The sequence below is a fragment of the Apis cerana genome, linkage group LG8, assembly GCF_029169275.1.
Source record: "Apis cerana isolate GH-2021 linkage group LG8, AcerK_1.0, whole genome shotgun sequence".
Classification (NCBI taxonomy): domain Eukaryota; kingdom Metazoa; phylum Arthropoda; class Insecta; order Hymenoptera; family Apidae; genus Apis; species Apis cerana.
Window position 1 is genome coordinate 447,864 of NC_083859.1, and position 13,902 is coordinate 461,765.

At 33.9% G+C, this 13,902-nt stretch overlaps 1 protein-coding gene across 12 annotated transcripts in view; it reads left to right on the forward strand.

The window, feature by feature from the left end:
• The first annotated feature begins 743 nt into the window (after window positions 1-743).
• The window catches only part of LOC108000937 (potassium/sodium hyperpolarization-activated cyclic nucleotide-gated channel 2), a 187,906-nt gene continuing 174,747 nt past the window's right edge, over window positions 744-13,902 (forward strand). For 6 of the 12 annotated variants that reach the window (XM_062077788.1, XM_028668247.2, XM_028668251.2 and 3 more), the window contains exons 1-2: window positions 745-3,772; window positions 5,560-6,145. In XM_062077788.1, coding sequence (XP_061933772.1) covers window positions 6,108-6,145 — 38 coding nt within the window. In that variant the 5' untranslated portion in view covers window positions 745-3,772; window positions 5,560-6,107. Of the gene's footprint in view, window positions 3,773-5,559; window positions 6,146-13,902 lie in introns of all 12 variants that reach the window. The other 6 variants (XM_062077778.1, XM_062077780.1, XM_062077779.1 and 3 more) reach the window with 6 other exon arrangements.

A 13,902-nucleotide genomic window follows, 5' to 3' on the forward strand; every position in this document is an offset into this window, starting at 1 on the left:
TATTTAAATAGGCTATTAAATATTAATTAAAATCAAATTTTCAGCATACATATATATATATATATATATATATATATATAGAAAAAAATAGAAACAAATTAATATAATGATTATAAATATTCAAATACTCTTTGATATTGTATATATTTTGATATATGCAGAAATGATACATGCGCTGTTCGATATTTTTTTAATCAATTTCTCGAATTTTTATCGAATGTAATCATTTGAAAATTTGTTTCAAAACAAAGCATAAGTTAGAAAAATATATGAATATTTATTTAGAATTATATTTATTTTCCTAGAATTATATTTATTTTCCTAGAATAAACAAAACATGACATTTGTAATATGAAAATTGAAAATTGAATTTCTCATCCTTCATAAGAAAATATAATCTCTATAATAAATCAAAATATTTCTTTCGATAAATTTCTAATGAATTGTATATCAAAGAATTACACAAAATATTTGATAGAAGTATTCATAACATTCTAATTATGGAAAAAAATATCAAATGGCAAGAAGGGACAAATGCAATTTTGTCCGAAAAATAGTATGTAGTATGTAGTTGTAGGTTAGCGCATGCGTGTTACATTGAAATGGAAGGGTCGACGAATCGTTTACCACAAACACCGCGAGGAGGCGCGATGATCGTACCTCTAAAGAGGGGTGTAGTTTTTTTTCGAACAAATGGTGGGGGTGTCGAAGGGGCGGGTATGGCCCGTGGTCGTAACGACGGAGCCGTATCAGTGTGAGGCCGGCTATCAGCCGCCTAACATCGAGGTCGGGGTTACGCTTGTATACGTAACACGGCTGCCGCAGGCACCCACACACATATACTTGCGACACCCGTGCACGGATTCTCGCGGATTCTCTTGTCGTGGGCTAGGCGAGCAGAGGGATCTGCGAACTGTTCACGCGGGGAATCCTTTTCGGCTGTCAACGGGTGGGCAGCCTTTCTCAATGCAGTATGCGTCATAATCGATAAGGGCAGAAGCGGGGCGCGTGTATGGAATCGTCTTAAAGGAAACGTCGCGCCCTTTGTCGAAATGAATGAAAGTCGCGAGAAAGGAACGGAGAGAAAGAGAGGGAGAGAAAGAGAAAGAGCGATTGGGCGAGGTGAGTGCGAGGATGTGTGAAAGGGAAGGAGAGTCAGGGAAGCATAAGGAATCGTAGGTGTCGAGGTTAAGGGAAACCGTGACTAAAGGACGACGAGGGGTGGGGGATAAGACGAAGTTCGCGCGCGCGTGTGTCTCGTAACAGACAAAAAAAAAAAAGAAAAAAACAATCACGGTACAACGACACACTAAACATTGTGGACATCGGGATTGCTCGATTCTTCGTAACGAGTCTCTTTTCATTTGATTGTCGCAGAGAAGGATCAACGGTGCGCCATACGTCGAAACGAACAACCGGTCCCCGGAAGAGTGGAGTGTGGACAACGTAGAAAGTAAAAAGTGTAGACAGGACGATTTAAAAAGAAAGAGAAACAGAGATAAAGAAAGAAAGGGAAAAAAAATAAGAGAGAAAGAAAGAAAAAAGAACCTGATGATATCTTCGTGGGTAAGAAAACTGCGTAACATAAACGGGTCATGCGAGTAAGCCGTATTATCGGTGTTTCGTGCTTCTAGGGGGAAGTATCGAGAAGCGGTGAGTGCGGTATCGAGAGTAATTAAGCAGTCGCGGGATTATTCGGTAATAATGGCTGATCGCGATTGACTGAGGGAGACAGGGCAAGTGTGTGCGCGGTCACTGGTGTACATTTGGTTTACATTTAGCCGAATAACGCGATAGAACGACAGAACGGAATAGATAAAGAAAAAAGAGAGGGCAAACGAAAATAGATACAGAATAAGGAGAGTGAGAGAGAGAGAGAGAAAGAGAGAGAGAAAGAGAGAAGTGATTGTCGAATAAACGGCGGGATCATAATCGAAGAAAATCAAATGTCGTTAGCGGCCGTTACTAAAACCTGGAACGGATATATCATTAGGAACAGAGTGTCAATCGAGTGAGAAACAGCGTAGAACGAAATTCTTTGTGATCGTGGCGATCGCCACGTCGATTCCCTTCCTCATTTCTATCGCAGAGGCAGAAGAGAGTCGATGGGCTTGCGAGGAACACGGTTGGATCGTGTCGAAGCGTGGCAGCGAGGAGCAACGGAGCACGACTCGAAGCGGGCAGATGATTTTCGATCGATCGACAGTCGCACGGCATCGAGACTATCGCGCCACCGAGTTTCGTTACGTGTATAGGTTGCCATGCCGTCGAACTACCGTCGGAGATGCGCATCGACGTTCAGTGACGACGATACTTAGTTGAGCATGTGTCATTTTTGACAGGATCGACAGGGAAGAACAACGGTTGCCACGACATCTGATGATGTCCTTTCAAATGATGTTTGGATACATTCTCGACGGAGAAGGAGAGACGGGTGATTAGTGAAAAGGAGAAGGAGAGAAAGAGAGAAAAAGAGAGAGAGAGAGAGAGAGAAAGAGAGAGAGAGAAAGAAAGAAAGAGAGAGAGAAAGAAAGAAAGAGAAGAAGACAGGTAGGAGACGAAGAAAAAAGTGTAAAGAGAAAAAAAGGAGACAGAGATTCGGTGTTAGCAGAGGAGAAAAAGAAAGGATGGCACTTCGGAATTTGTGCTTGATCAAACCGAATGTGAAGAATCGCGTTGTAAACGCGACAAAACGCAAGGAACGAAGCGAGGTGAGGAAGCACGCGACCGAAACAACCCGTTTCCCGCGACTCGTAGCCGTGTCTCGTTTCTGAGGGGCGTCCCATCGACGTAGTTTTTATGTGTCCTCGTCAGAACGGCAACGAGCGAGAGGATTCGGCACATTGCCCGTTGGTCGCACGTGCGCATTGATGGTCGACAGTAAAACTCCTTCCAAAGGCAGATAGACGCGGAATAATCCTGTGCTTTTTCTCGTGACGAGTTTTTGTGTCAAACAGGTGAGAGATACGGCCTTCACGCACAAGGCTGGCGAACGAATCACGCGTATTCCGTCCCAGAACGAATATTAATAAATATATATATCTATAAAAAATATATATATATAAAACAGGAAAGAAAAAGAAACAAAGAGAGAAAGAATTGAGTGTATGTGGAGCCCTTCGAGAACGAGAATTGTTCAAATGGCCAACCATCGTGTCCCAAAGAGAATAATCGGTGACTAGTCGTACCAATCGTGTGCAACGTGGTGAGAGTGACAGAGAAAGGAGTAGAAAGAGAGGGCATGCTCGGTATACGAAGTGGTGTGATCGTTTCTGAGCGAGCAACGGCAACAGCAGCAGCACATGCTACGGTGATCCGTATCAATTCGCGACTGTGATTTCTAAGCTTAAGGTTATAAACAAAATATTAAGAAAACAAAGAAGAGCAAGAGAGGAAGGAGAAGAGACGGATGAAATATATAAATTATTAAAAAAAAAGCAAGATAGAGAAATATAAAATCGTCCATTGTGATATTAAGATATATTAAAGGAAGATTAGGTGAACATGTGCGTTTAAGGAGATGGGTGTGAATGAAAGGGGGCGCGACACAGAGTGTGCCAGACTGAAATGCGAGTGTAATTAATGGAAACAATGGTCGATCGCGGGGCATGCGTCGGATTTATAAACTGTGATACACTGATAACTACACCGAAAAGAGCCTGATGTTCAATCTCTGACGTCGAATCGCGTGTACCGACCTATCTGGAAACAAAGTGGAATGAATCGCCGGTTTCGAATCACGTTTTTGGCCACCTCGTGATTCACTTCGTAGGTACATATTATTTTCACATCTATTCCTCGTTATCCCTCATTCGATTATTATAATATATATCCCTCATTCTTAATATCATAGACACTTAATATCATAGAAAGCATGAGTTATATTTGAATTAGGTTATTCTTAGGATAATTAATTTAATCTTAATGCGATAATGTTATTAATGAAAAATGATATTTTTATATATATTCTATATAGTATAAAATGAAAAAGATAAAGTATTCAAAAATGAGATAATTTAATACAAATTATTGTTGGTCATATATAACTCAATTCGATATATCTATTAATCAAGGATTAATAATTTTAATAATTTATTAATACTAGCAACTTTATTGAATTTTTCTACTTTTCTTTCTGTTGACAATTTCATTTGATGAGATTTTCAGTTATCTTTATCACTTAAAAATATTGGAATATTATGATACTAAAATATGATATGTATTATAAAACATTAAATAGAAGAAAAAAGTATTGGTCAATTTTTTAAATGTAGATAAATAATTAAAACTAGGCAAAGAGAAATGGAATAATAGATTGCAAAACAGGTTGAATAATATTTCATAAAAATTAGTAAATTATATATGAAATAATATATTGTTAATATATAATTGTTTTATGTTAGAGTTTTGTATTTATATTTCCCTCTTATTTCTGCGAAATCGAGGAAAGCTTTCTCATGTTTTGAATTTTTGAATTGTGTCTATTTACTCCATTTGCGAATATAATAAATAGAATACGATAATAGAATAAATATTTAAAATATATTAAAGAAAGGCGTTAACGTTGCTTGGAAATTCTTTTTGTTATTCAAATGTTGCTTCTTTATTCGAATACTCTTGACTTTGTTTTCGCGTTATCATTGCAAATGAGCTACGTTTAAAATGTTTCCGGGGTCGCGAATCAACACCGGTGTTCTATTGTTCCAATCAAAGATAAAAATCATATGTGTAAATTAAATATCGTGGGAAAATTACACGAAACTCGAGATGACCAAACAATCATATTTCTTTAAAAATAGAAAAAGGATTACTGTAATCATATTCACGTAACATCAATTGCTCGTTCCTTTATTATCCTATTTTGAATCTTAGATATGCCATTTAATTTTGGTTGACGATAGAAACATAATAAATATTGTTTGATCATTATCTATATGTTTATTTTGTTGGATAACATATTTGTAGTCAAAGCATGTGGAATTTCTACAACGATTAGCATGGAAGCCGTTTCTTGAGTAAATTAGAGTCATGAATGTGGAACAAAGTTTTTTTTTCGTAGAAGGCTTCGTTGTAGGAGGAATCGATTTTGAAAATTCGTCGAGTACGCGCGCACTTGAACAGGTTGGATAAAATGGAGCAGCAACTTGGCCAGCCATCGTTCTATTTGATTTTTATTCGTGAGACTAATGAAAGAATTTATACTATCGTTTTTTTAGTTAAAAAAAAAGCAATATTATATCGAGTAATGCTCTCGTATACATTTTTAATAATTGACAATTTGAAAAAAATAAAAAATTTAAAATTATTTATAATTTTTCATTTTCTATGATATTCCGTGACAATTTTCAAGTACACGTGTACGCAAAGAATACGAAAATTTTTACATTAGAATTATTACTGATTACCAATACTATTTTTAAAATATTCTCTTTGCAAAGCACAATCACAATCACAATCTCAACAATATTTTATAAATTTTCATATTAATCGAAATTCGCTTAACAACCCTCCCTAAACAAACAAACTTGTTCTAAAATTGCCCTCTTTTCTCTTTTCCAGTCGATCAGTTTCAATCGGAAATCACCGGCCACTGCAATCCTCGAGATCGAGAGCGGAAGCTCACGATACCGCCAGTATCTTCTCCATTATCGCGCTCAACGTTGATGACGTGGATCCTCGAGGAAGAGGCCTAGGCGTGACAGGGCCGGTAAGGAGCCGCGTGGTGGAGAGGTGAAAGGGGCACGTGGACAGGCGGCGAAAGAGAGGAGAAGAGAGCTTAGTGCAGCGTCGTCGAGGCAGTCACTAGGCATCGTGTACCACCCCCTGGCCACGGGGGGTGGGACAGAAAGACCGTCAGCGTGGGTGCCGGTGCTGCAGGGGCGCGCCTGGCCCGTCGGCTCGCCCGCAGATTAGCACGCCGATTAGCGGCTAGCTCGGGCCCGTTTCGGCGTACCGGTCTGGCGACCTCGGGGGGCCTCACGTCGGCGGCGGTGGCCGTGGCGGCCACGGGGGAGCAATCCGCTCCCCCAGCAGCTGCGCCACGCCATACCACGCCGAACGGAAGCGCGAACGGATCGACCTCGAGCTCGAATCGCAAGAACAGAGCCATGTCCATGAGGAGTCTGCACCGGCGCGTCTCTCACCCGTAAGTCGTTAATTCTACTGTATACTTTAGCCTTGCTGATTATACTATTGGATTACACGTGACTGGCACGCGGATGGGATCGAGATTGGCACGGATACGAGTTGCTGGTCAGAAAGTTTAAAATCACTTTCAGTTGAATTAAATTTTCATTGTTAATTTTAAGTTGATCGTGCCAATGTTGATTTAGTAATTTTGTTTACTTTAATTAATAGGTTTTCACGTAGAGAGAATTTTCTGCATTAATAATGTAGTTAATAATGTGTTAATTTGGATTTCTTTGAATCCTTGGATGGAATGCATTAGTGATTTCAAATTTTTGATTGATAGTATATGGTGTATGAGTCATTGGACACTTGGTATATTTAGAATTAAGGAATAGATTAAATTTATGAAATAGAATTGGTTTTTATTAAATTTATATTTTTTGATAGATTTTAGTATGCACTTGTATGTTTAAAATTAATCAGTGTCCTGTGACTTATGTAGTATAGTAATTGTAAATTAGAATGGAAAAGTTTGGAGTGGAGCTTCAAGTAATAGAAACAAAAAGATTTTGTAGTTTGTTTGCTAGGGTAATAAGAACTTAGAGAAAAGAAAAGAGATTAGAGATTGTATGGAATTATACATTTGATATTATAATAATGATTATTTAATTCGCAAAGTTTTTTAAATTTAAATGATTTATGAGAAAATATTTTTCAGATATATTTGGCATTTACATATTAATAAACAATCTTATATTTTTTGAAAAGAAGAATAGTTTAATTCAAAGATATTTTAGATATTAATAAATTATAAAAAAATAGGGACGTGTATTTAAGTTTTTTTTATGAAATTTTTAAATTTATTTTTTGAAATTTTATAAAAATTTCTAGGAAACAAACAATTTAATCTTTTTCAGAGTAAATCTATAAAACATATCTCGATCCCATCAACCAGATTCTTGTTTGATATAGAAATAGCTATAGAATTTAGCGTTTAAATTTGAGAACAGAAATCTGTTGACGCTTGGATTGATCGATTCGGTAAAGCAATTGTCTGGTAAAGATCCGGATTCGAGTAATAGTCCAATAATCCGATTGGACAATGTTTTTTTCTTTATGAATTGAAGATAGGGAAAATGGTAAAGGAGAGATTTGAATGGTTTAACGTCATCTAATTTCCTGTATCCGAACTTTTTTGTAACTGAGATCTCGTAGGCTCTTACAGAAAGTTTTATGTTTAAGAGGTTAAAGATTCTCTGTTATAAATTGTTTCCTCTCAAGAAAACAAACTTAAAATATATTTTTTTATATAATTTTTTTTTCATTTTAATATATAATTATTTTTGCTATTTTAATTAAATTTTTTTTAAATAAAATTATAGACTCATCATAATCAATAATATTACAATAATTTATTATTATTTCAAATATTATTATTATTATTATATAAAATAATTTTCAAGTAGAAAAAATATCTTTTAATTTCCATATAAACTATTGGCCAATATAAATTCATCATATTTTTGGTTATTTCATTTTTATAATTAAAATTACTATCTTACTTTTTTATAGAATTATATAAGTGAAAGATAATTCTATAAAAAATGCGATATTTATATAAATAATAAATTTTTAATTTTTTTATTGCTTATACTATTTGTTTAATGAAAAAAATATTATTTATTTCATAAATGATAAGTGACAATAAATAGAACAAGAAGATTAACTTATAATAGTAATCAGCAATGTATTTATCTTAAATATGTCTGACCATATTTTGTCTATTTTCCTTTATTCAGTAGTGTAAGTCAATCATATCTTCTTACGTACACTCTCACTAGAACATAATTATCAAAGTATTTTCGTTCAAATTTCAGATTACATCTATAGAAATAAATAAATTGATCAATAATTCCACATGAAATTTTAAAAATTATTATTTGTTCTATTTAAGATACTTTAAAATTGGAATTATATTCAAAGATAAAAAGCAAACACATCGCGAAACTAAAAATTATCCAAGCAGAATTAAAAAGATCTCTTTTCAAATGTTCCAAGCTTAACGAATATCAAACATTGTAGAACCAACATTCTTAACACCTCGTATTCATGTCTCATTGTACCAAGAGCAAGTAGAAAATGAAATCTACTTCTTCATTCACATAAATTTCATTTTTTTCAAGTATCGTCATCATTACACGTTTTTAAAGCATTCATAAAATATATTTTCGATCTTTCACGCAAAATATCATAATGTACACAATCGTATAAATTCGATGCTCGAACTCAATGCTGTTTGTTCAATTACTCATAATCAATCATTCATAGTCAACAAATAACAATGATAAGTTCAATAAGGCTTAAAATCTCTGTTTGTTTTTATTTCTAACTTTATTTATTATCTATACTATAATAGGCAGTTGTAGTATTTCAAAATGGCAGGTTGAATCATATTTTAAAATTAACCAATCTTTTAAAACTCATGTGCGATCGAAATGTAAGACAATTACTCGAAGCAAAAATCGATCATTGGAAGGCGTGACTTATATTCGTTTAATTTTGGCCATAAATCATTCTTTTTTTCGAGTTTGTTTCCTCTATTTTACAGCAATTAGTTCCAGAGGGATGCGTTTATAAATATAACGATCGATCCGCGCTTTTTCTAATCGCCGGGTTAAAAATATTGTTCCTGGAGAGGGCGGATTCTCCAAAATGGTTGAATCGAAGGAATGGCATTTCTTCAGCTTTGGAAAAGAGGAAGGAAAAAAAAACAAGCTTCTCGTTTAAATGGGGAACGATCGATTGGAGGGCGCACGATTCCTGAGGATCGTTCTTCCCGCAGATTTTCGCATGAATGAGATTCGCTTGGAAAATCGACTAGGCGGACCTTAATAATCGCCTCTCGCATGTCTGTCGACGAGATTTTTATTTCCTTTGTCGCGAATCTTCGAGTCGAGAAATTCCTCCCTTCTTACCTCTTTCTTTTTTCCTTTTATGATTTATGCAAACGTCGGGGAAGTTTTTAAATTCCTTTTTCTCGTGCAATTTTTGCTCGCAAGTTAATATTGAATTATATATAACGAGGATGGAATTATGATACGGTTGGATAGTGTTTATTTCTCGCATAAAAATAGAGATATTGGATACAGTTTTTTTTTTATTGAGAAAATTTGTTGTTGCTTTAAGAGTGTTTATAGAGTAGTTTATCGGGGTGGGAATTATTTATTGTTGGTTTTAAGTAGCGCGAGAAAGAAATTATTGTCTGTGTAGGGACAATCTTACTCCCCTTCGACGACTCTATCTCTGTCTCGCTTCGTCTAGTGTAAAATTAAATTGCTTGTAACTTGCAAAATAAGCTTCAATGAAACAATATTTTTATGCAACATCAATTTTTGTATTTGTTCAATCTTTCGAATAATCTTTTAAATTTTTTCTTTATCTCGTTTAAATATATATAAATTAATTCTTTTGTTGCAAATTTGTAAACGATGAAGAATATTCTGCGGAAGAAACGATGCACAGATTTCAAAAGCTCTATTGAGTTTGTAAATTTGAATCTTCCTTCGTGATATACAAGAGTAGTAGTAGTAGTTGAAATGTGTATATTGACTAGATATCTGTTGAATAGTCAGATCTTTGATGAACTTCGGCGATGGAGTAACGTTCCATCCTGAAATGAGAATTTTCGAAATTGACTCCAGTAAATGCAATGTTAGTCCAGTATTTGATAATACGATATCGATTTTATCTTAAAGATTATAATATGGAGCCAAATAGTTTTCCTTGAAGGCAAACTATCTCTGAGAAATTAAACTTGTATATCTTCAGTCACGTGTATTGTTATTATTGATTAATTTAATCAATTTCAAATTTGGTATATGAATCTTGAATCTTGAATCTATGAATCATATGAATCTTTGGTATAAAGAATGCAAATCTATTAAAATATATTGGAATATGGACGATTATGTCAATTTGAAATGTGAAAATAAAAATCACTATATAAAGATGTTTTTTGTGACATATCCGCATATACAATCTTATTACTGCAGAATTTTTAAAAATCTAAAAGTGGACAAAATTGACTTATACCGTGCTATTTATTTTGAAGATACTTAGCAGTTTATGATCTCTATCCAATGTTTTAATTCCTTATCAATAAAAAAATATCCTTTTTATCTATTCATATATTCCTTTAAAAAGAGGATAAATTTTTAGAATAATCTGACTCGTGTCGCAAATCAGAGAGATTTCCTATTTTTTTGACGCGTACTTTTTACAATCATATCACGAACTTTTCCACAAAATTTCATCCATCTCACTTTCCCTTCGTTTTCCATCAGTACTATTGTCATCAGTATGCATAGCTAATTTGCATTTCGTTGCATTTCACGAATGTTTTTTCAACTTGTCAATATCCAATCCTTTCGATTTTTGGAGTCATATTGAACGCGTTAAAGGAAGGATAAACGCGGTCGATCACCGATTCTTTTCACGCACCGCCCCTCGCCACGTTTCCCTCGTTTCCGCGCATCCCCTCGGATCTCTGGAGTAAGATACAACGCGTGCTCTTCGAGAGAGGGCGATCTAAAAAAAGGACACCGCGCGAAAATAGGCTCGCGCGCGTTTACCAGCGCGGCAAAGCAAACGCGCGTGAACAAAGTTAGCTACATGTTACGCCTTTGAACGGTACAAAACAGATTGATGCATCGGTTAAAACAATTAGGGAGGGGGAAACAACTATTCGTATAAGTTAAAGTAGAGTTTAAAGTAAAGTTAAAGAAAGAAAGAACTATCCAGATGCAATCCGGTCAATTAATTGATACGCGTGAGAAAATGTGAGTGTTTTCGTCGAACTTGAGTAAGATTTTATATATTTTTTTTAAATAGTTCCTGAATTTGAATGAAGAGTGATTAATTAACGATCAGTTATTATAATTATTGTTGTATTATTCTTGGAAAAAATTATCTATTTTAGTCATTCCTTATACACTTTTTTTGCAAAAAGATTATCAATTATTTCTTTCAACTGATTTGAACGTTAAATTTACCATGTACTCGTTTTGAGTAGTACAATCACAGTAAGAAAATTTTGTGCAAATTTACATTTCTACAAGTTAATAAATAATAAGAAATTCACTTACACATTGATGAAATTCGAATAGATTTATTTTATCTATTAAATATTACAATATTAATATGAACAGACAAAAATTTAATAGTAATTTAAATTAATCCATCTCTATTTGTACATACGCATACACCTGAGATCTTATTGAAATCTACGGAAAGAAAGGATATTAGCCATTGTTCGAGTCGAGCTTAAATCTCCATTACCTATTATCCGAAGTCAATTACCGAGGGCTTTAAAGGACGTGACTCGACGCAACGGTCGTGGAATAATGACTAACAGGTTGCAGAAGATACCTTGTAGTCGAACATCGCATCGTGAACACTGGCTTTTAACGATGTCGATTAATTCTCGTGATAAAACGTCGAAACGTCTCTATTCAACCTCGCGGATTGATCGTTGAAAATGGAGCAACTCACTTGGATTCGTGTTACTACAGGACAGCTTTGAGGATATCATAGTCCGATCGAAACACGTATTCCTTTTCATTCCCTTGTTTCTTCTCTTCTTTTCTTTATTTCTTTCTTCCTTTTTTTTTCATTTTTAAAAGAAAGCGATATAGTTACGTAATATCTGCATGAGAAAAGAGGAGATTCGTCTCCTCGACTCGGGTCCATCCTCGTCCTCCTTTCCTCTCGGTGCCTCTCCAATCACCGCTGAATCCTTCATCCAACTGGAAACGAACGAAATTGTAACCCCGGGCCTCGGATTCACGGTTTGCCCGTGTCATCGTTGATGCTTTGTTCAACAGCTGATACGCTTTATCGGGCCTATGCAAATATCTTTGCGTTAAATGACGCGTCAAATCCGCGTCGAGCTGCCCCATTAACGCGGATAAACTTTTGAACGAAAGGTATTCCTCGCGAAAAAGATATTCGTGGTCGATACTTTCGTTTCGAACGGATCTGAATTCGTTTAGTATGGATAAGAAGGTTGAATCTATTTAATCATTATTACATATCAAAATTATTTTGATTCTTTAGAATTTTGAATATTTTGGAGTAGATAAATTTGATTCTTGTAAGATATTTTTATATTTTAAAATATCTGAATATCGTTTAAATTGTTTTAGGTGGAAATATAATTGTAAATATTTAATTAGTGTACAAATATTTAAAAATAAAATATCACATTGATTACCGATAAAAATTGCTTATCAGTTATTATAATGCACTATCGGGATTTCAAGACTGCAAAACTGCATTTTCCAATTTAAATAAAATTGAAAAGAAAAGAAATATTACATTTTTTTAAACATAAAGGAATTTTAATTAGAATTAAAGATTATATATATATCTAATATTTTAAACTAAATATTAATTTGAACGAATAGTTTTATAATATTCGTATTACAATATTTGTAATACTTTACAATTATTTAAAAAAATTTCTAAAGTTAAAATTCTGTAAGTTTAATTAATTATCTTAAAACAAAAGAGCACTGTTAAAATTAAAATAAATTAAAATTAGAACGGTACATTAACATTGTATATTTTTGAAAATGTTTTGAAAACTGGTGGTACTTTCACTAGCTTTTGTTTGATTTTCACAAATTTCCAACAATATTACTTTTATGAACTATCTCTTTGTCTTGTAATTCCGCGAAATAATTTTCTGCCGGGTAAAGAGATCGGATTAACGACAACGCGATCGTTAAGCAAAAGCTGAATGAAAGGGAAGGATTACAATGGGACGCGTTTCATTCGAATCAAAAGGCATTACTAACAAACGCAGTTCTTGAGCTATTAATTCTATGTTTATCGCTTTCATTTCTTCGTTTCAATTTTGCGTGATTTCCATCTTCTTCCCTCTTTAATATTGTAGAAAATGTAGTTGAAGAATTGAACAATATGAATACAAATAAAAGTATAATTACAAATAAAAGTACAATAGATAATACAGATATTTCCTGTATTCTCAGTACAAAAGTATTCACCGTTCATTGTATTTTATTTTGCCAACGTAGTATAAAATATTAAATATTTTTTTAAAGTAGATTCTTTTTTACATGAATATGATTCAATTTAAATACAAAATGATCAGATACTTTGGATATTTTTCTTAAATTAATTCTGAATTTATTGAAAAAAATTATATATAATATAACTCTAATTGTTTCAAAACTTTGTAATTTAAATTTTCCTTTTTGAAAAATTTTCATAATTTCTATGCCAGACGTTTTTTCTTAGCAACGCATAATATCCATAAATTTTCAGATTATTTCGAAAAGTGTGAATCTATTTTAAAAATTATTGAGAGTATTTTTCGCAAGTGGACATTGCGTTGAGAGTCACTCCAGCGAGAGCAATTTTCACTTCGTGTTCATTTTCGAAAAATTACTCTTGTAAAAAACTCATCATTTTATTTTTAAATAAATTTTTTAAAGTCCAAAATTTCTTTATACACGATAAAAAAATTTTCAATCATTTTGCGGATAATTTACATATAATTCTGCATCGTTCATTTATGCAGAATCAAGAAGACCGTAAAAAATTGAATATAAATATAAATCAAAGTAACGAGATTTTAAGTGTCTGTTTATTTCACTTCATTCAAGTGCATTTCCACTTGGAATCTTTTTCTCGTTTCTATGTTCCGCGCAATAACTTGTGGGATGATTACGTGGCCAGTATGCGTGTGCA